At 45.1% G+C, this 22,000-nt stretch overlaps 1 protein-coding gene, 1 long non-coding RNA gene and 1 other non-coding gene across 5 annotated transcripts; 1 reads left to right on the forward strand and 2 right to left on the reverse strand.

Moving 5' to 3' along the window:
- Positions 1 to 1,811: 1,811 nt before the first annotated feature.
- On the reverse strand, positions 1,812 to 18,534 carry LOC102990544 (E3 ubiquitin-protein ligase ARIH2). 3 transcript variants are annotated; one of them, XM_028484882.2, is made up of 14 exons: positions 18,400 to 18,534; positions 18,256 to 18,323; positions 15,464 to 15,527; positions 13,830 to 13,980; positions 12,789 to 12,910; positions 11,425 to 11,534; positions 9,935 to 10,052; positions 8,893 to 8,943; positions 8,781 to 8,802; positions 6,207 to 6,358; positions 4,984 to 5,127; positions 4,295 to 4,363; positions 3,072 to 3,211; positions 1,812 to 2,844 (listed from the first exon to the last, which is right to left on the reverse strand). In XM_028484882.2, exons 1-14 carry the CDS (start codon positions 18,460 to 18,462, stop codon positions 2,838 to 2,840), a joined length of 1,281 nt encoding a protein of 426 aa, XP_028340683.1. In that variant the 5' UTR covers positions 18,463 to 18,534; the 3' UTR covers positions 1,812 to 2,837. The 3 variants fall into 3 exon arrangements, with proteins under 3 accessions (XP_028340683.1, XP_028340682.1, XP_028340684.1); XM_028484881.2 differs by having other exon boundaries at positions 3,072 to 3,155; positions 18,400 to 18,525; XM_028484883.1 differs by lacking the exon at positions 18,400 to 18,534 and having other exon boundaries at positions 3,072 to 3,155; positions 18,256 to 18,384.
- Positions 13,111 to 13,183, forward strand: TRNAE-CUC (transfer RNA glutamic acid (anticodon CUC)). The gene has a single exon. It is a non-coding gene; the product is annotated as a tRNA-Glu (tRNA).
- On the reverse strand, positions 15,781 to 18,247 carry LOC114484988 (uncharacterized). Its single transcript, XR_003678413.1, has 2 exons — positions 16,707 to 18,247; positions 15,781 to 16,588 (listed from the first exon to the last, which is right to left on the reverse strand). It is a non-coding gene; the product is annotated as an uncharacterized lncRNA (long non-coding RNA).
- Positions 18,535 to 22,000: the final 3,466 nt, after the last annotated feature.

Below are 22,000 nucleotides of genomic sequence, written 5' to 3' on the forward strand. Positions count from 1 at the left end.
TCCAGTTCCTGTCGAGAGTCCTCTCTTCCTAAGCCCAGGGTCCCTGTGAAGCCACAAGTCCCGCTTCCATACTCCATGGCCCTTTGCTCCCACATCTGCTTTGGAGGGACCCAAGGATCTTCTGAATAAGCAGCTCAGGGACTCAGCAGGGCTGTAGGGCATTAGAATCAGTACATTACCACATCCTGGGATCTGTGTTTGGTGGGGAATGGTTTGGCCTGCACCCAAGGAGGAAAAGGAAAGCCAAAAATACCAGGATATTCCACTTCCCTCCACAGGTGACCTCTCCCCAGACAGGCAAGAAAGGCAGAGCAGTCAGGCCAGTGGGGCCTTCACAGCCCTCTGGAAGAGGGGACTGGCCAACAGGAAGGCCGCTATTTGGTGCTCACTGGCCTGAACCCCCGGGCGCATTGGCTCAGAAGGCTACTTGGATCCTTTGAAGAATGACTCTGCACACAATTTTATAATCAGAAACTTGCAGTTTATTTTGAATAAACCACTCAAGGTTGAGCAGATGACATCACCTCAACTTTTTCTTTGAAGAAAACAAAGATATATGGTAAATTCATGAAAACACTGTGCCTTCCTTTGCAGGGCAGAAAAATTCTGCCTGACCTTTTCCATCTTCCTGATGTTAACAAGAGACAGCCACTCGAGGCACAAAAGAAAGCTCTCCACAGATCAAGGGCTGCAGGCTGCAGTCTGGGCACAGAACCTCCTGCAGCTCCAGTGGTTGGGGTCACAGCTGGCTGCAAATGCACTATGTGGTAGCTGTGCAGTCCAAAAAATGCCCAGGGCGCCGAGGGTGTGACTTAAGGTGCAGAGCTGCAACTCAGCTCCTGCAGCTGCCATGGCGGTGACACAGAAAGGACTCAATACAGAGGTAAAAGCTCCAGACACCAGGATCTTCCATGGGCCAATGCAGCAGTCACACCCCACCCCTAGGTCCCGCAGCAGGCACTCTCCTCCTTCAGTTAGCTCAGCACTGTCCAACTCTGGGTTCATCTACTATACTTCTAACTTGTCCTACCGCTCCACCCCGTGGTCCCTTCCTTGCAGGAGATGACAGGAAGAGGCAAAACCTGACCGGGGAGAAAGGGAGCCTGCAGCCGGCTATGTACCCCACGACTCCAAGAGTTACAGCTGTCCTCTGCCTTCAAGAGTGATTCAGTTTACAGCTTACACGGTACCTGGGAAATTACCGACTGAGGTGAAAATGTTTGAATATCAAAGAATTTCCAACACAATATTTATTCACAGATCTCCCAAGCAACTCTTCCAGGAGGTCAAGGAGGCCCTATCAGGTATGGACAACTCTGCCAGCCTCAGAGTGGAGGCACTGAAAAAAGCCATAGAAACCCCAGGAATCACAGATGTAACTTCTGAAAGGCCCACAGGACCAAGGTTCAGGACAGGTAGGACACCATGCAAACCACTTGTTCCTCTGCACTGTGAAAAAGCTGGCCCTTTTCCCTGGCCCGCCCCTTGTGGTACGGGAGCTGGGACCACAAATCAAGAACCGTGCTGGCATCAGACTCCCAGACCCTAGAGGTGCTGTCCTCCAATAGCTGAAACCAGGCAAGGGGGAGCGCAACCAACCCCTAGAGTTGGTAATGGAGACATACACTCCAGGTTAACATGAAAACAATTTGTGCAAACAAGGTCCCTGAGCCAGGCAGACCAGAGTCCTTGGGAGGACCATGCTGAACTCTGACCCTAACGTTCACCAGAGGAAAGTGTAGCAGGACAGTGTCAGGTATGGCTGTGTGTGAACCTGGTCAGAGTCACACCATGGGAACACTGGCACAAAAGAAGGAACCAAGGTAAAACAAATTTATTTGGGGGAACAATTCCCTTTAAAAGTGGATCTCTATCTTTAGGAAACAAAAGAAAACTGTGCTGAACTCACATCCCCTGGTCTGAAGGGCCACAAGCCCACCTACGTGTTCTGCTGTGGGCTCTGGCCTGAGTAGCCAGACCCAGGTAAAGCTCACTTTCAAGAATTAAGATGAGTCCACAGACACACAGTGCCAACAGACAGGATGACACCCCATGGCAAGACTCCGTTCTGTATTGTCTCCTCACTGCCAACGTAAGGCAGTGCACCTGACCACAAAAGGGTCTACGAGGACCAGGCAGGAGGCACGATGTGATTCCCTGCGCTCCATGCCTATAACTCAGGCCAACTCAATTTCCCACCATCTGCCACCCATGCTCTTCCCATGGGACTCTAGCTGTGGCTAAACACATATGAATCTGGCAAGCAAAGACCACCGGGGCCCTCTTGCAGTAGAGATTCTGAGGCAAGGTGAGCAGGCAGCATATGTTACATTCTAAGTAAAATAGCTAGAGGTTAAAACACTCCAATGCCAATTTATTTTTAAAAAGGGTTCTGTGTAATTCTATGGTTTGTTTGCCCCCTATTTTTGTATAATTGTACAACCTTTGAAAATTATAAGTTGTAATGATCTAATCCTATTAATAGTCATTCAGAAAAAACTTTCCCTCCCTCCCAACAACCATCCAGGGGGAATTAAAGGTCCTGAGAAGAGGCCAATTCAACATGGCCTCTACCCTGGGAAAAACAAGAAGCAAAAAGATGTGGGAAAAAAAAAACAGAAATCGACTAAGAGGTGTGTGGCCAGTGTCTCTCAGGAGTGGGGCCCTGGCTGTTGCCTGGGGTTGTGAAAGGCAGAGCCTGCAGCATGCAGTACAGCAGCCGGGAGACCTCGCAGCCACATCTTCCTCACTCTGGCACGTCCATGTCCCAACCTAGGTGTCATGGAAATCCTTCAGCAGGGTTCTCCTCCGCTGCTCTGCTATGTGCATCTGGTTCTCTAAGTCCTGCACCAAGGAAGCAAGATAGGTGCTTGCATGGCCAGTCCCATGAGCAGGGAGCAGCAAAAGCCACCCCACCCCTGCCACCCCTGCCACGGACTCCAAGAAGTCAAAAGCACTGACCTTCCCACCCTCTCAGCAGCAGCCTCCAGTCCACATGCCAACTACCATGTTACCTATTACCACACCAGCCCTCCCTTGCCTGCCAGAGGATCCAAGAGGACAGCACTTACCCCTCTGTCATAGCTGTCTGCGCGCTCCACCTTCCATGACAGGTTTTCGATCTCAGCCTCCAGCTGAGCCTGCTGGTATTCAAACTGTATGGGTAGAGCAGGAGGGTCAAAAGGAGAGGGGGCTGTAGCCGGGGCAGGGCCTGCAGATGGGAGGGGCAGATGCAGCACCTCAGGCTCGCATGAGCTATAGACAACCCTGATACTGTCCTCAGAGAGCAGTGCTACTTCCTGTACCCAGAGCCAGAATCCAATCAAAAGGCTACCTATGGAGTACAGCCATGTGGCAAGGCCACACTCACCCTCCGCCCCCAAAGAAAAGGGAAGAACTTAAGCCACTGAAGAGAATGCTCCCAACATACAGGGAAATGGATGCTGCAAAAACAAGTCAAAGTGGATATTCACAGACACTGTATTCACTGAATACTTCGTTTTTTCAGCCCTTCTGAAAATCAACAGTCTTAAAAATTTTCAAACCATTTGACTTAGTAATTATATACCCACTGCACAAATCAGTTGCACAAAGAGGTTTCCCAATGTCTTATTTATGATAGTGAAAAACAGAAACAATAAATGCCCCAAATGTTGGTACAACCATATACTGGAACATTTATGCAACTATTACAAAATGGCATTTTCCAGCCTGGTAAATAATGACAGCTGCAAAAACAATTAGTTGTAACAAAAAAATGTTATATATATAACCTTGATTATAGAAATAATATTAATTGTAAAAGGCTGGAAAATGCTAACAGCGGTCATTTCTTTCTGGTGGGATGATGAAAGATGTAAATGTTTTTCTAAGTTTTTCAACATTTAAACAATAAGTGTGAATTACTTTATAATTGGGGGGAAACAACCCAACATCTAAGATGAAAATTAAACCAAGATGCAAAAAAAGGCCACTATATTTAGGAACATGCAAGCTGCATATCCTCCCAAAGCATGGGCACTGGCTCCCAAGGGGCAACAGACATTTTCAGCCTGTCACCCCAAAAATATAGTTGTTCACGGGCTTCAGTATATCTGCCTTCCTATTACACAAAATACCAGCACCTGAGATCTACTTTGGAAATGCCTAGGGGAGAAATAAAATTTTACAATTGCCAGTTTTGATTTTGCCCTCCCAATAACCAGGCATCTGGTCCTTGCTCTCCTGCAAAGTGCAGGTAGAGAAGGGCACCTCTGAAGGTAAGAGAGCAGAGAAAAGAATCACTTTGCCTTACCAGCTTCTTCCTGGGTCCAGACTCCATGTAGTATGCATATGGGTACGTGTACTGCAGGGTGTATCGACACTGTAATAGAGAGACGAGAAGGGACCTGTATCTATGACCCTAACTACATGGATCTCAGGTGGCTTTTACAGTTCTTACCCCACCATGCAAATTAGCCTGGCTCAACGGGTATGTGCCTGAAAGAAATGAGGCCAAGGCAAATAAAAGATGAATTGGGGGACAACATGGCAAAAACTGAAACAAAAATGGTCACAGAACACCCACAGTTCCTTTTTCACACTGTGATTTATTACCAGCAGCTGCCTCAACGGCTCTTCCCTCTTGAGTCGGACATCAGAGTCCACACATCTATCTCAATACTTGTCCAAAGACAATCTCTTATTTTCCTTTGAGTGATGCATGGATGGGACAAAAGAAGAAAAGGGCTCTGGTTTTCCCTGCAGTTCTTTCCCTGCAGGCAGAGGCACTGGAATACTCTTCTTAAAATCCCCTGGACATCCACAGAGGGCTGGGTCCTCAGTGGGCACAGCCCAGCAAAATGTGGACCCATAAGCAGGAGCATGCAGGACTGCACAGGGTGCTGAGCCCCCTGCCCCCTACAGTGCCTCCCACCCTCAGAGGTCTGGGCCTGACAGGGCTGGGCATCAAACCAGGGACTGGAAGAGTGAGGGGGTACAAACCTTGGCCAAGAGCTTGGCAGCATTCTGTAGGTACTGCCAGTCAATCCACGTCCCCAGATTATTCATGACCCTCTCCTGAATCTTCTCGTGAATCCGCTGGTATGTCTGTGCCTCCAGCTGCAAGCTCTTGTTGTGGTTTTCCCACTACAGGGTTCAGAGGAGGGAGAAAGCTGCAGGAGTCCCAGGAAGGTGGAGATCCAAAAGGAGTTCAGAATGGCCACAGCCTCATCTAGCTGATGGGGACTGTGTGTCCTTGGGATTGCAGGAGGGGGGCTTCTTCAGTTCACACTACCAACCCTGTCTAGAGCAGCTGTCTGCCTGCCAGATCACTCTACCCCCCTGCGGCAATAGGACTCGAGCCCTGAGGATGAAGCAAAGCTAGGTAACTACAGGTCTCTTGTGCTTAGAAACCAAATGTCCCATGCTCTGTGGGCTTCTGAAGGGTCTTCCTGGGATGAACTGCCCTCTGAATCTGACTATTAAGATGGCACTGGGGGCTTCCCTGGTGGCGCAGTGGTTGAGAGTCCGCCTGCTGATGCAGGGGACACGGGTTCATGCCCCGGTCCGGGAAGATCCCACGTGCCGCAGAGCCGCTAGACCCGTGAGCCATGGCCGCTGAGCCTGCGCGTCCGGAGCCTGTGCTCCGCAACGGGAGAGGCCACAACAGTGAGAGGCCCGCGTACCGCAAAAAAAACCAAAACAAACAAACAAACAAACAAAAGATGGCACTGGATTAGGGAGAGGGGCAAGATAGGGGTAGGGGATTAAGAGATACAAACTACTATGTGTAAAATAAGCTACAAGGATATACTGTACAGCACAGGGAATATAACCAACATTTTATAATAACTATAAATGGAGTATCACCCTTAAAAATTATGAATCACTATGTTGTACATCTGAAAATTATATAATACTGTCAGTCAGTTATACCTCAATTAAAAACAAACAACAAACATGGCACTGGACGGAAAAGACTGTCTGATGATCCTTCATTATCCTTCAATTTATCATTCAAACAAGGTCAGCATGTCCTTCCTTGTTGGCCGTGGCCGCCCTGTGGAGCCTGAAAGCCGTATCTATGGAGGCACCACACAGGCCACTGCAGGAGTTCCACTTCCTGACTTCTGTGTGCGCGTGCTGGCTGTGGCTACCAGTCACTGGGAATTTCACCCAGCAGGCCAAATGGAAGAAGCCCACCCTCCAGGCTTCTGGATGCCTACCCTCTCAAAGTAGAACAAGTACTTCTTGAGGGCCTCCCTGGCCTGGGCTTGCTGGCTCTGATTGACAATGTCAGGGTTCTCCTTGTACCGACTGCACTCATAGTACTCGCTGCCGTGCGTCTTCCAATCTCCTAGACACATCCAGCAGAAGTCTACACAGAACAGAGAAAGAAGTATTTACACACACGAGACAAGCCCACATTCCTCCAAAGTCACAGGCAAAGCAGGAAAACAGACAGATCCTGCTCCGGGTGGGGGGTGTGGGGGGGGTCACCTATCCAGAACTCTCCAAGGCTGCCTCTTTACACAGGGAATGTATACCTCTCATCCCTGTCACATCCCACTGTCCCTGTAAGCCTGTCCTTGCTGATCTGAACAACAGCCTACGGATAGTCTCAGTTTCATGAACACATATGCTTTGTGCCGTTTAATCCAACACAAGCAGATGCTGACTGTACAAGGCCACTGGTCTGCTGTGTCAATGCCTCTGTGACAAGCAGAAACTTGTCCAACCGAAGCCCACCTGGTCATTCAGAAAACACATTTGCCCTCCTGACTATCTCCCACTCTCAACACCTGTCCTAGGTGTTGTACATGAAACTGGAAAGAAAGACTTTTCCCCCTTTTCTTCTGTCTTAAACAGCACATTTTTATGGGAATTCCCTGGCGGTCCACTGGTTAGGACTCAGTACTTTCACTGCCGTGGCCTGGGTTCAATCCCTGGTGGGGGATTTAAGATCCCACAAGTCACGCAGGGTGGCCAAAAAAAAAAAAAAAAAAAAAAAAAAGAAAAAAGAAAAAGCACATTTTCATAAAATCTACCCAATAGAACATACCCAGAATTATGACTCTGTTTCCATACTGAGGAAGCAAAGAGGGAAAAATAAAGATCCTCTATGGATGCTATACATTCGAACAATTATTGTGGCTTAATGGAGAGGGGCCAACCACAGTTCTATGTTCTGTCTCTGCCAGAGACCCCGACAGTGGTAAACCCTGTTTCCCAGGAATCACTCCATAAGTTGGCTCAATGATTTCCCAAAAGGGACTTCTGTAAAATCTGGAGAAGCTAAAGCTAAAGCCAAATCAAGAGACCCAGAGGTCGTTCACTTCTCTTCTCCTAGGAGGCTTCACTGAACAGTGGCAATATTACTTTCTCCTCAGTCAGCTAGGTTGTGTTTGCTACTGTTTTAAATACTACTACATTGCTTAGGGTTGCCTGTACAGATAGTAAAACTATACAGCAATGCGAGGGATGGAAGTTAACTCTGGGCAGTAAGGGATGGGGAGACTATGACTGAGGAGGGACACACAGAGGACTTCCTCAGTACTAGGAATGTGGTGGGTACTCAGGTGTTCACTTTGTCATTTCTTTTTAAACTGTATGTATGTCTGGTGCACTGTTCTAAGTGGATCATACATGTCCCTCTCATTCAAACATGCAGAAAAGCTAGGGTGGGATGTCACTGAGGAAATATGCCACTACCCTCAGACCTAGCTTCATTGTACACTTCAGGGTCACCACTCCAGTCTAAAACCTTGACTTGTCTACTCTGATTACAGTGTGCTCCTGGGAGAACACAGGAATAGCCTTAGTCAGGCTCTTACAAAGAGAAACTCTCATGGCCTCCTGGTTGGCATCTAAGCAGCTGTGTAAGAAACCTATCTAGACATATTTTCTACCTGAAGGAATTTTATATCTTTACTTGTCCTGGCAGGAAAGGAAAGCAAAACCAACAGGTTCTATGTAACCTACACCTGATAGATGACGGAGGCCTGAAAGGCCAAAACCCCCTCTGAAAACTTTATAAAACCTCAGAGGAGGACTTCCCTGGTGGCACAGTGGTTAAGAATACACCTGCCAACGCAGGGGGAAACGGGTTCAAGCCCTGGTCCGGGAAGTTCCCACATGCCGCGGAGCAACTAAGTCCATGCGCCACAACTACTGAGCCTGCACTCGAGAGCCCGCGAGCCACTACTGAGGCCTGCGCGCCTAGAGGCCGTGCTCCACAACAAGAGAAGCCACTGCAGCCTGCGCACTGCAATGAAGAGTAGCCCCCACTCGCCACAACTAGAGAAAGCACACGCACAGCAACGAAGACCCAACGCAGCCAAAAATAAATAAATTTATATATATATATATATATATATATAAAAACCTCAGAGAAAAACTATTATTTTACTGCCTCCAGTAAAACCATGTACAGCCTGCTTAAAAGGTACCTGTAAGGCAGCACAGATAAGTCCCATGCTACTTACCTGCCTTGGCAAAAATAAAAAGAACGCACTAAAACCTTCTTCTTGGATGACTGAGGATTCATGAGGGTCTAATAGTCACCCCAAACTTGACTTCTGAATACATGTGTCAGTGAGATGGCAGTGGGATTATAAAAGGGACCGAAAAATAATAAATCAAGAAGTGCTTTATTCTGGTTATCATGACTATAAGTGACTAAGGCTGCCCTCTGTTTTATCACTTCACCACAAAAGCACTCACTAAACAAGCAATGGAGACCCGTGCACAAGAAACAGAGACTGTGCTACTGGGCCTTGCACATCAAGCCTGGGACTCACCGTGTTTACACTTGGAGCATTGCTGTCAGAGGGAAACAGAAGAGAACATGTTAAGGGCACGCTGACCAAAGGCTCCATGTCACATAAGCAAAACGTACAGGCGTCTGCTCACCATGTGATTGCAGCCTCCGTTCTTCTCAATGCAGATGTTGCACTTGGGACACTGAGGAGACAGAAGGGTGCCATTAGGCTCACGCACCATCAGGCCGGTTCTAAGACAAATTACACAAAGCTCCCGGCACCCGTGCCCAGTAGCTCATCGTGCGAGCACTTCTGGGGATGAGCATCTCACTTAAATGTGGCGGGTCGCTGAGGCTGGAACAGCAATTCAAGGAAATGAGGTCAGCATGTTTGGCTCTGAAACACTCCAAGCACCATCTGTCCCTGCCACGAGGCCGCTCAGATTAAGCACAAGCTGAGTCAGTAGAGAGCTTGCCTGCTTGGGAGGAATGCCAAAGCAGCATAAGAGCTGCCACACTGGACTAAGTCCTCATCAGCTTGCCTGAACTTATGCTTCCAGGAGAGGCCAAGGAAATAACCTCTAAAGCTCGCTCTCATTTGAGAGATGCCAGCAACCCCAGGCAGCAATGCAGAGATCAGTTTGATGCTGTGCTCTTCCACCGCCATGAAAAGGACTATGCTTAATGATGTCATGGTCACAGCTGTGCTTGTGAGTGCATCGACTCAGCGTGTGACTGGCACAGGGTACAGCCTTGAGTGCTGAGTCATGCAGAACTCAAGGGGCTACAGGCCATGCTTTCCCATGGGAAGTTTCCAGAATGAGAATTGGGCAGGCCTGGGCTTGCATTAGAGTTCTGCTATTTATTAGGTGTGGCTATCAACTACCTCCCTCCCAGGCCTGTTAAAGCTTGGGAGGCATTCAATAAAACCTAGTCGTCTTCTAATTAGTTTTCCTAAGGGTCCAACTTCTCCAAGCATTTCAGCATTTATTAAAATAAATGCACTTGGTGCATACTATGATAAATTGCTACAAACTCTGCCAGGTCTGGGCAGCCTCCATCAAGAGCCCTGAGGCCCTGATCAAGAGCTTCCATCAAGAGCCCTGTTCTGCTCTCAGATGGTACATCTCCTGGGCAAGGCCCTGGGCAGCACTAAGGAGGGCAGATCCATGACAGGTAAGATACAGTCCTTACGTCTTTAGTGTGAGCACTAATGTAGTTGGCTGTTTCAGAGTCGTCTGCACACTTCGTGAGCCATTTCCGAATTGTGGCGCAGTCTGTGGGGGCGTGATACATCTGACGACACTTGAAACTTAAAACCAGAAAAGATAATCGTTAGGTCAGATCCTGTGTTCTTCATTTTCCTTCTGTCCAAGCCAACAGATCCTGAATTAGAGCTTTTCAAAGAGGTAACATCACCTATCAAGGCATCTGAGACCTTTTCTTACCCAGGATTATACTGAAGTACTGTGTGAATTTCTCTCAATAAACCCAAATGAAATGTTTGTTTTAAATATCTTACGTGGTGTCAATCCTTCCTGACAGAATATCAAATTCCGAATTCAGCTTCCCAAAGGGCACCGGGATGCATTCTGAGAAGACACCTCAACTCAGGCCCAAGGCAGGAATGAGATCCAGTTCTGGGAGCCTTGGCTTATCTCCAAGTCAGATGTGCACACAGGATGCACAATGCCAGAACTTGTGCAATCTGTAGGGGGCATGATACATCTGACAATGCTTGAAACTTAAAATCAGAAAAGAAAAACACTCCAACATTCATCAGGCCAGGCTCCCATGTTTTTAATTTCCCTTTTGTCCAAGCCAACACAACTTTATGGATAAAGGCTCTCAGGCAGGTAGCCTAACACATGTCCCAGGGAAAAGAAGTTCATAATGCAGGACACAAAGGATGGAAAGCAACCACATTAGTGGTTCTTAACCTTTGGAGAATCACAGACTCCCTCAACAACATCTTGAAAGGCAGGCACATATGCACACATACCACATTTTCTACATACTTTCTCTGAAGCCCCACCATGAATTTTCCAGGGAGGCATGAATTGGGGATAGGTCTGGACCTAAATTATGGCTCTGCCATTACCTTGCACCTCAGTTTCCTCACCTATAACATAAGAGTAACAACAGTACAATCATACACAGTTGTTGTGATAATGAAGGTAAAATGATCAGGACAGAGCATTTCCTCTGGTAAGCCTTCAGTATACTTTAGCTATTCCCATCATGTCTACTGAATAGAGTAAACCCCAGGTAAATATAAACACATTTATGGAATACAGTGTTATAAAATTAGCAGAAAGGCCAAGAGAAAGATTAAAATGTTGATGGCTGTTGCTTTCAAATACAGTAGTATGTGAATTATCTGCGCAGGTAGATACACACCCATACAGACACGAAGTCTCTGGGCCATGAGTCTCAGTAGCATAAACCACAGCACATTCCCCAAGAATCTGTGCCCCTTTCTTGTCTCCAGACTGACTATTATCAAACATCTCATGGAACATGAGATGCTAGGTACAAACCCTGCCCACGTGGAACAGAGCTGCTCTTCTGGCTCAAAGACCCTGCCTCTCCCAGACCCACCCTCGCAAGAGCAACAGCAGTGATGCTTTAGAGCAGGAGAAGGCACAAGCCCAGGGCTGCTCAGCACCCACACTCACTCTTACCAGAAGACCTCGTTGCACCGATTGCACTGTACTCGGCGAGCTCTGGGCTCCTGTACCCGGATAACCATGGGGCAGTCTGCACCAGGGCACAGCTGGAGCTGGTAGTGACTCTGTGAACACACCAAGGGGGGGAATAATGAGGACATCCCCTAGTTGGTGCCTCCAAATTAGACCTCCCTGAGTACTCAAACGCCTTCTGTTCTTCCAGCTGATGACTTATATCAAGGGGCTACAGGAATTCAAGATGGATGTCGTGAAGACCAGACATTAGGCAGGTAGTGCAAATGACCTTTGTTTGTTTGCTTGTTTTTAATATTTATTTTTTGGCTGCGTCGGATCTTAGTTGCGACACACGGGATCTTCGCTGTGGCATGCGAGATCTTTCGTTGCGGCGCGTGGGCTCTTCGTTGCGGCGTGCGGGCTTCTCTCTAGTTGTGGCGCATAGGCTCCAGAGCACGCAGGCTTAGTTGCCCCGTGGCATGTGGGATCTTAGTTCCCCAACCAGAGATCGAACCCGAATCCCCTGCATTGGAAGGCAGATTCTTAACCACTGGACCACCAGGGAGATACCTGAAAATGACCTTTGAATGCTTAGTTTAAACTAGGTAGCAACTCACTAGAATGCTCTAAGATTAGATGACAAAATGGAATACAGAAGTGTGTCTCTGAAATGAAAGGGCATAGGGACCAGGGCTGGAAAGGAACACAAACCACTCAGCTGTGCATAAGACTCTGAGGGGCTCAACGACCCTCAGGCATCTACCAAAGGCAGCAAACAGCACAAGGAACAAGGCATTGCTTTTCCTGTGGCATGTGCATGAGACGACCCAGACCATCAATCAATCCAATAAGCTGAGGTATGGAAGACAAAGATGAAAATTATGCTGCATGGAACCAACAAGCCTGAACAGGTAGTGCAACAGAGGGGAAGGACTCCAAAACTGACCATGCTGAAAACCTGAACAAGTTTTCAAATTGCCCCAAAAGCAACACTTCTTTTTTGTGCTGAATCACACAGTGAACTGAACAGAACAGCAACTCCTGAGATATGCCTGACTTGTGTTTATCCCCTGACATACAATAGCTTGTTTAAGCAACTTTGTATAAGGTGGGGATGCGTGACCATTCTACAAGAGAAAACCAAGGCTCAGAGAGGTAAAATAATGGGTCAAGGGATACATAACAAGGAAGCAACAGACCAGGGATTCACTAGCACTCTAGTAGTTTTCAAACTGTTTTAAAGCCGTGGAGCTCTTTCTTCAAACGAAAGCATCTACTGGCAGCCTAGTCTATGAAGTAACTGGTGAGCATCTGATGAAAAGCAGGCCCGGGAAGACAGAGGGCACAACAGGGGCTGGGCATACCTCCACATAGTCCCTGAAGAGGTAGCGTCTGTATTTGTCTCTCAATTCTTCATTGGGCAGCAATGGAAACACGAAGTCCTCTGGTGTTCGAAGCGGGCAGTCCTGAGCCATGCAAGAGACACCTGTTGAACAAAGACAACCTGATGGACAACTGTATCACAGAAGACACAACGATAATGTATTTGCTGAGTTCAACCAACAAATTCAGATTCTACGTAAGGAACCCCTAAAGTATCAGAATTTATTCAAAGAAGAGAGAAATTAATATATTTGCACAGTGATGCAACTAAAATATTATTCCAAATTAAATAGGATAGGGAATTCCCTGATGGTCCAGTGGTCAGGACTCGGCATTCTCACTGCCAGAGCCCCGGGTTCAATCCCTGGTCGGGGAACTAAGATCCCGTAAGCCGCACAGTGCCACCAAAAAAAACAACAAAAACAAAACAAATTAAATCATATATATCACAAACAGCACCAATAAAAAACAAAACTGTTTAAAAAATCCTATAGGGTTATTAACTAACAATTTAGTTTTGTGATGTTTAATATTACGTGCATGTGATTACCGTCAATACAATGAGATTTTGCAGACACAATTAAAGTAATGCTAATTTAGTTTCAAATATCAAGTCGTAGTTAAATATTCCTTTAACTGATCATCAAGTTTGATTTGTGCTTATATTTCCTAAATAACAGCAAACTCTCTAGGTGTTTCTGAGTTATGGCTGCCACTCTGAGAATCAAGATAGATACGGTAGGCAGCTTAAAGGACAGTTTTCCCAAAAGGCAAGAGAAGGTAGCCTCGCATTCACACCAACATTTACATATATGCCCAAACATTAGCCTTAACTCTCTCATTTTACTCAGGTCTAAACTTCGCCATTGTTCAGACAGATGTGTTTGGAAACCAATGGTTCTGACAATAAAAACTTCAATTAGGCTCACAAGAAAACACTCAGTTGACCTGAGAACCTGAAAGGGCAGAGCTAAAGCTAAATACTTCATGCCAGCCTTTTATAAATCCTATGGCAGACTCACCCACACCCACGCCATCCTTGACAAGTACGGAGCAGTGTTGCTCCCAGCAGCTGCGGCAAAACTGGTGCTGACAGGCCAGAGACAGTAGGTTTTCCTTCCGCACAAACTGCATACACACTGCGCAGTGGTGAGGGGGATGGGTTGTGGGGACCTGGGGAGAGGCAGAGTGATATGAGCCACGGGAGGCAATTCTGACCCTGCAACAAGTGTCAGAACTCAACTTCAATGTGTGCACTCTGCGAGTTCCAGTTTTGAGCAGAAAGCATATTATCAGGAAGGCTTTCTGAAGGAGGTGGTAACTGAACTAGGCTTGATGAATCACTAGGATTTAGAGAGGCAGAGAGAAGATGGAAATGAGAACTAACAGTAGTTTATAACGTCAGGCTGAAAAGACCCAGATTTCAGAACTGTCAAGGTCCTTAGAGGTCATTCAAATCCACCTTCTTTCAGAGGCTATTGGGTTTCTTTAGAAAACTGCCCTCATTCAGCACAGCACAGAGTTGCTCCTCAACAAGTACTACAAACCCAGCCATATAGGTGCTTAGAGGCTGAGTGTGAGCCTCTAACAGCCCACAGTGCAGTTTTACTTGTCAAAGACAGTGGTTTTCCCATATCAATATGTCCAAAACACACAGTATTACAGTTTTTACCAAGTTACAACTCATCCTTAACATACCAAAGAGATGTCACATACAATTAATTTAGAGAGATGAGGAAGGCTTCTACAAGGGAAGAAACTCTTCTAGTTTGTGGGCAAATAACTGTAAAGCTTAAACTCCAGAATCCATACCATGCTACAACTGGCAAAGACAATCCGGGGACCCCAGCCAAAAACACTAACCAATGAAAAAGTCCACTACATGTTTAACATTAGGTTCTTGTTAGTTTACTGGGAATACAGAAAATAACTTGAGGAAAAGGACCGTATTCTCATGTTTGTCCAGTATGCTCCTAGAAATTTTCTCCTAAGAGACTGCAGAAGTTATGTGGTGATCTGAGCCCCAATTCTCCCTCCTGAGAGTGCTTTTAACATGGCCCTCATTCATCTGACAAATGCTGACTGAACTCCCAGATACAGAGGAAATTGCTATACATTGATTCCTAAACTTAAAAAGCACTTACAGTATAGTAGGGGAGCTGAAAAGATATGAGTGAATTACTACAACATACACGTAAAGGTTTAAAGATATAATTAGAGGAGTTTGGAGGGGAGTGGTCCCAGGAGATAGGTTTAGGTTTTTTGAGAGATGGCTTGCATGTGGGTCTCTAAAGATGAGTTCCATTTCCACAAGCTGAGATGGGGACAGAATCTGGACATTCCAGGCCAGGGAAGGCACAAGCAGAGTCAAAGAGGTATGTGGTGAGTGGGAACACCAAGAACACAGCAGGAATAGAGTACAGGCTGTATGTAAGTGCAAGGAAAAAGGTGAGGCTGGAGAGGGCAGGCAATGATTCCTCATCTATGAGGAAAATTTCCAAACTATAATGGAAATGGAAGATTTAGGCCTATGCTGGAACAAATATCATGGGCATATTGCACTATAAACAAGGCAAGATGGTTCTCAATAACAATGTGAGCCACAGAAAGAGTCACAGACAACAGGAGAAGCCTTATTCAAGGAGGACACACTCACATGTTTTGATGGATTGGGCTGAACTCGAGCCTCAACGAGCAGTTGAGCAGAATTAGACTTGTATCTATAAAACAAAAAGTAGAAATAAAGGGAATCAGAACCTGAAGACAAATAGTTTTACTTCTGAACAAAAACAGGATAGACCAACAGGTGTTGCAGTCACACTAAAGTGTCTTTGTCTTTTAACTACCTTCTCGCAAAACCAAGCTTGCTTTTTACCTTACTACAAATACTTTCTGCTTTTTCAATTTTTTTAGCTCTCAATTGGTATAAGAATAACAACTCTGTCTTAAAGGCACTGAACTATAAGAAAAATACTTATGAAGGACCATATCTGCTTTAAGTCCCTTTCTGGAATTACAAGCAAATATCTCTATGTCTTCAGAATAGGAAAGGATATCTTAAAGACACAGAAAAAGTAAAGCATAAAGGAAAACTCTGTATGCTACATTTAAGAACTTCAGTTCAGGGAATTCCCTGGTGGCCTAGTGGTCAGGATTCTGGGCTTTCACTGCTGTAGCCCAGGTTCAATCCCTGGTCACGGAACTGAGATTCCACAAGCCAAAAGAACTTCAGTTCATCAGAAGACAAGATAAAGTGAAAAGCCAAGCTATAAACTGAAAGATAATTCAATACATATACAACTGGTAAAGAACTGATATTCAGAATAAACAAAACAAAAACTCCTAAACGTCCATTTGAAATGAAAAACAATTAGAAAAATGGGCAAAAGACATAATAGGCATTTCACAGAAGAGGAAGCACAAATCACATAGGAAAAAATGATCAACCTCCTTAATAATCTGGACATTGAAATTAAAAACAACCAGATGCCATTTACACCCACCAGACTGCAAAACTTTAATTCTGATACTCATACACCACGTGGGTATACAGCATGGTACAATCACTTTGGAAAACATTTTGGCGTTATCTAGTAAAGCTGAAGTAACACATACCCTACAGCCCAGCAATTCACTTTCTGTACTTAACCCTAGAAAAATTATGTGACACTATAAGTCATGTACAAAAGTTTTCAGAGTTGCATTATTTTTAACAGCAAAAAACTAAAAACTCACAAATAGTTTTAGACAGGAGGATGGATAAGATGTCATGATGTTCAACCTTGTTAATTTAAAAAGTTGAAGAATACATATGATATGATTCCATGTCTGTAAAGTTCTAAAAACATACAAAACTGTAAGATATATAATTTAAGAATAAATAAGAAAATAATCAATACCAAATTCAAGGTACTGGTCGCCCTGGAGAAGGAAGGGATTGTAGCCAGGCAGGGATTGCCATCAGAGGCCTCTGAGTAAAGGTCAGAGGGTTTCTTTGTTTGCTTTATTTGTCTTTAAAACCTATATACATCACACATATGCATGCGAGTGCGCACTCACACATTTTTGGAAAAAAAAATTTCATAATAAAAATTTAATTCCTTTCTGGAATGAGGTATGGCATAATACATTTAAAAATAAAAACAGTTACCATGTGGCAATAAAAGTGCCACACAAAGTCCAGGTAATCACATTACCAAGACACCAGGAATCTGAGCAGGGAAGAACTACATCTCATATACACGATTTCCTTACTCTGCCTAGTCAGAATGCCTACTTCAATTTTTATTCCTAGTTCTCACACTATTATTCTTAATATCTTTATAGCTATCCAAATTTTCTCCATCCCCAAGTTAGGCTAGAGAGTTTGGACAGTGCTAGATACCCACTACCGGAACCTATGTGGTTCCAGAGTTTTGGATAGCAGTGCAGACAGGGAAGTTCATCTGGAAGTCTACCTAACTGTATTCAGCTCTTCAGTATAGAGAGTGAGAGTGCAGTTAGTGAACCAGGAATGCATTTGCTCTTTCCTGATGAGGCTGAGCTGCTCCAGCTAGTTTGGCCTTCTTAGCCTAGAGAAGGAAAGGCATAATGATCTTCCTCTGCCAATGAACAGAATCACACCATACAGAGAAAGAAGACTCACTGTGGTGTGAAAGAGCAGGGGTAGTGACCAGTGCACTGCTCAGCAGGGGCAATTTTGTTCTCCAGGAGTTATCTGGCAATCCGGAGGCATTTTTGATTTAAGGACTTCTAGTAGGTAGACCCCGGAGATTCTTCCAAACCTCCTACAAGTCACAGAACAGTCCCTTCACAACAAAGAGTTATCTAGCCCAACACATCAACAGTGCTTAGGATGAGAAACCCTGAGCTAGACAGAAGCACATGCCTCTTAGAGGAATCCCCCTAGAGGATGCATGAGGAGGAAGAACCCCTCCTCCTGACAACTTCCAGGACACCTGAGACTCCAAGCTGTGTGCCTCAAGGGCTCTGGTTCTGGAGGTGTGGGGTAAACTAGCTGACCTTTTCTCTGAAGGTAATATGCACTATGTCATGATGTATTCCTCACTTGATGTGTCTGAAAGAAATAACTGGAGATACTGTCAAGTGTTATCTAGAAGGGAACTGATTAAAAATTAACAATGGCATAAAAAATTTGACCTAACTTCACTGTACAACAACAGGGGTTTGGAAAAGTATGGAACATCTATATAATAAAATACTGTGCCAGCATTAAAACTGGGGTAGAAAGAATATGCTGAAAACATGGGAAAATGTTCACCATATACTGAGAGAAAAAAGGCTATACACTATGATCCAGTGTTTTAAAAATATAATCTGCACACTGTAAGGATATTCTCCAAAATATAAACAATAATCATCACTGGGCGGGTAGGCAGAGAGAGGAGCTATGGGCGATGCCAGCTCTTCCTCCCCCAAACACCTTACCTGTCCATTATCTCTGCGACTTGCCAGTGGAAATTAACTAATATAAGTTTAGCAACTGAATGTGATACCTAGAAAGAAAAAAAAAAGAAATCAAATTATAACGTAGTTTCTTTCAGAGTGCTCTGTATTTTGAGAAATGCATACATTCATCTCTATTGCAGGCCCAGGCTTGACTTTCAAATTCTTCCTCTTGGTTCTCTGTTTCATCTTTCAAGTTCAGACTCTTATAGTCTTAGTGATTTCCTGGATCTCTTGATTTTTCGATCTTTGTTTTCATTAATGACCCTTCAAAGAAATTAGTTTGATTTGAAACTTATGCGAAACCATCCTATCTACCGTAAATTAACGACCCAGCATCCAATTTAAGCAAAAGAGCTGTTAGGTTCCCTAATGTGATTTGTTTCCTCAGGCTGCTGTAGGAGGTCATACATGGTAAGTGCACCTCTAGTTAGGCCTGTTACTTGCAGAAAACCTCAGGCTTGGACTTCTTGTATAAACCCAGAAAAACAAAACAAACAAAAAAAACCCCTGTTTAAAATCTCTGAATTCCCGGCAACTAATGAGCCCTAACTGCAAGGAGAATTTAGAAGTCCGTGGGCACCCTTTCTGGCCCCTACATTCTCCTTTAAAGCACAATGGTTATGGCTATCAAAGAGCCTCAGAAGGTGTACTGAGCTAGCAATTCCACCTCAGTAAATTTTTCCTGAGGAAATGATACAGGATATGCAGTTCCTGAAAAGGATGCTGCATAGCTAAGTTTACTGACGCTGAAAGTAGTTCATATATTAATTTTAATGTTAATAGGAAAGTAAGCTAGTTACAAAACAGAACCCTGAACATCAAGACTTGGGTGGGGGCCTAATCTTTTTATTTTTGGCCGTGAGGCTTGTGAGATCTTAGTTCCCTGACCAGGAATTGAACCCAGGCCTCCAGCAGTGAAACACAGAATCCTAACCACTGGACCACCAGGGGGCCTAATCTTCTAATCCGGCTCGGGGGTCAGAAGATTAGGATGTGTTTGGAGGCCTAGATAAGGATACCCAGAGAGAGCACTGCAAAACACAAGGGTGCTACTGAATCAAGGAAAAACAAGGAGCACACTTCAACATAGGGAGCCAAGAGAATACACAGAACCTTGGTACTCTGCTCACTGGACTGAGTTTTCATACAGGAGCAACCAAAGACCTATAAGGTGGTACATGCCTGGTGCACAGATAAGAACTGCAGGAGGGAAGACACACAGTGACCAACATGTGGTCCCTGCTCCCTAGAGCTCAAATCACTCCTGAAAAGAGACACATACATCCCTATTAAACAATAGCATGTCTCAGTGCACTATCAGTGAGTGAGTGCTTTCCTGTCCTACAACCCAGGTACATCTGGAGAAAACCAAGGACTCAAGACAGCTTACTTCACTAAGAGTGGGGGGTCCCCACTTTCTTCCATGCAAGGTAAGAGGCATGTGACCCATGCATGTTGCTGTAGTATTTTCTTATTGAGGCTCATGGAGACTTCAGGCCTAGGATTCCTTAGTTATAGCTGACATTTCTTCTAAATGATTCTATAAAAAAACTATGCACCTGGGACTTCTCCGTTGGCACAGTGGTTAACAAACCGCCTGCCAATGCAGGGGACATGGGTTCAAGCCCTGGTCCGGGAAGATCCCACATGCCGCGGAGCAACTAAGCCCATGTGCCACAACTACTGAGCCTGTGCTCTAGAGCCCACGAGCCACAACTACTGAGTCCGCGTGCCACAACTACTGAAGCCCACGTGCCTAGAGCCCGTGCTCTGCAACAAGAGAAGCTACCGCAGTAAGAAGCCTGCGCACTGCAAAGAAGAGTAGCCCCCGCTCGCTACAACTAGAGAGAAAGCCCGGGCACAGACCCAATGCAGCCAAAAATAAATAAATTAAATTTTAAAATTAGTTTCCTTTAAAAAAAAAAAACTATGCATCCACACAGACCACTATCACAGAATGAAAACCGAGAAAAAACATTTCGTTTAAAATATTATTATGAAAAATGTTGTTCATATTAAAATGTTAAAATTTGCTTGAATGCTGCTTTTGGCTACAAATACATTTTTAAAACCTGAAAATGATACTTTTTATTTTTTTAATTTTTTAATGTTTCTGGCTGCACCGCGCAGCTCGTGGGATCTTAATTCCCCAACCAGGGATTGAACCTGGGCCCTCGGAAGTGAGAGCACTGAGTCTTAACCACTGGACCACCAGGGGATTCACAAAATGATACTGGTTTAAATTAGCTCCTCGCTGGAACCTTGTCATCTCTTATCCAGTGGGGCCCAGTCGGCCATGTACCCACTGTTTTCTGTCCTGACTTCTAAATGTCTCATTGTGAAGTAGCTACCAAGTCATCTCAAAGACACTGAGCCACTCAGGAAACCCAGAGGAGTCCTGGCTATGTCCAGCAGCCACCTTCCCTTATCACCACAGATGGCTTAGAGGAACCTGTTGGCTAAGAACAGGGGGTCAGGCTGCCTCTCACAGATCCACAGAGCCCAGAACTGGACTGGACACATGCTGATCATTAAATGACATTATGTCTTTAATTTATGGATTTTCAAAATGAAATTTCTTCTTCTTTTTTTTTTTTTTTTTTGCCACACAGCATGCGGGATCTTAGTTCCCTGACCAGTGATTGAACCCGTCCGTGCCACCTGCAGTGGAAACACAGAGTCCTAACCACTGGACAACCAGGGAATTCCCAAAATGAAATTTCTTGATCTTCCTAAAGAAACAATTTTAACACCATACCTGGTCTGATCCCTTGATCTCAACAGCACTAACAGCAGCAACAAAGTCTCAGAATTAGCACACCAGATGCAGCCCATCCATCTATGAAAACAACACAGCTATCCGCTGAAACTGAAAATTTTATTGATGACTACAAGTCCACTAATGACCAACTCAGAATATTCCAGTACAGTTGAGTTCTGGTGAGGACTGATAATGTGAAGAGAGGATGCATCTAGCACTTCATAAAACTGAACAGATGTGAGTCTATCCTTTCAAAGCCAGCAGCCAAGAATACATCAATATATACAAGGCAGTAGGCACGTGCATCAGCTGTATGCACCTCCCACCAGCCTTCTGCAGGAGGCGCTGTGATTGCCCATATTATGTGAATAGTATATCATAAACTATTAGGGACTCTTCTTCAATTAATCCATTATGAACCTGAAGGAAAATGCAGAATGACGCACCTTGTCCAGTAATGAACACCAGGTAAGATCTACAGGGAAATCAGGTTCCAAAGGGCCCTCTGAGCAAAAGCAGCACAGGGTTAAAGGAAGAGTACCTAGAATTTATGCTAAAAGGTAGTCTCAGAAGAGAGGCCACGTCCTCTCTGATTTGGGTCACAAGAGAGAACTGACTTCACCATTGCCCCCCCAGCAGTCTCCCAGAGGAAGAGACGTCAGGTGATTGTAGGGGGATGGGGCAATATTTAAGCCACCTTCAGCAAGAGGGCCAAGACAAACCTCATGTATGATATTAAAACATTAAAGATAAAAATCTGTCATTCTCAGAGTGCAAACAGCTGAGCTTTCTCAGGAATGAACTACCTGAGTATTCACAGCATTACTGAGTTATGCTCAAAGAGCTTGGCAATCCATCCTGAATCTATTAAAGTCAACACTTAACAACTGGGGACTTCCCTAGTGGTGCAGTGGTTGAGAGTCCGCCTGCCGGGCTTCCCTGGTGGCGCAGTGGTTGAGAGTC

This window comes from Physeter macrocephalus, unplaced genomic scaffold, assembly GCF_002837175.3.
Source record: "Physeter macrocephalus isolate SW-GA unplaced genomic scaffold, ASM283717v5 random_265, whole genome shotgun sequence".
NCBI lineage: Eukaryota > Metazoa > Chordata > Mammalia > Artiodactyla > Physeteridae > Physeter > Physeter macrocephalus.

Excerpts from the sequence above, each read along its gene's own strand:
- LOC102990544 (XM_028484881.2), bottom strand. The coding sequence starts at position 18,462 with ATGAAACAGAGAACCAAGAGGAAGAATTTGAAAGTCAAGCCTGGGCCT. Across the intron at positions 6,359-8,780 it reads ATGCTCCAAGTGTAAACACG|ACTTCTGCTGGATGTGTCTA; the intron begins GTGAGTCCCAGG and ends TGTTCTGTGTAG. Across the intron at positions 5,128-6,206 it reads ACTTGTTCTACTTTGAGAGG|TGGGAAAACCACAACAAGAG; the intron begins GTAGGCATCCAG and ends TGAACCCTGTAG.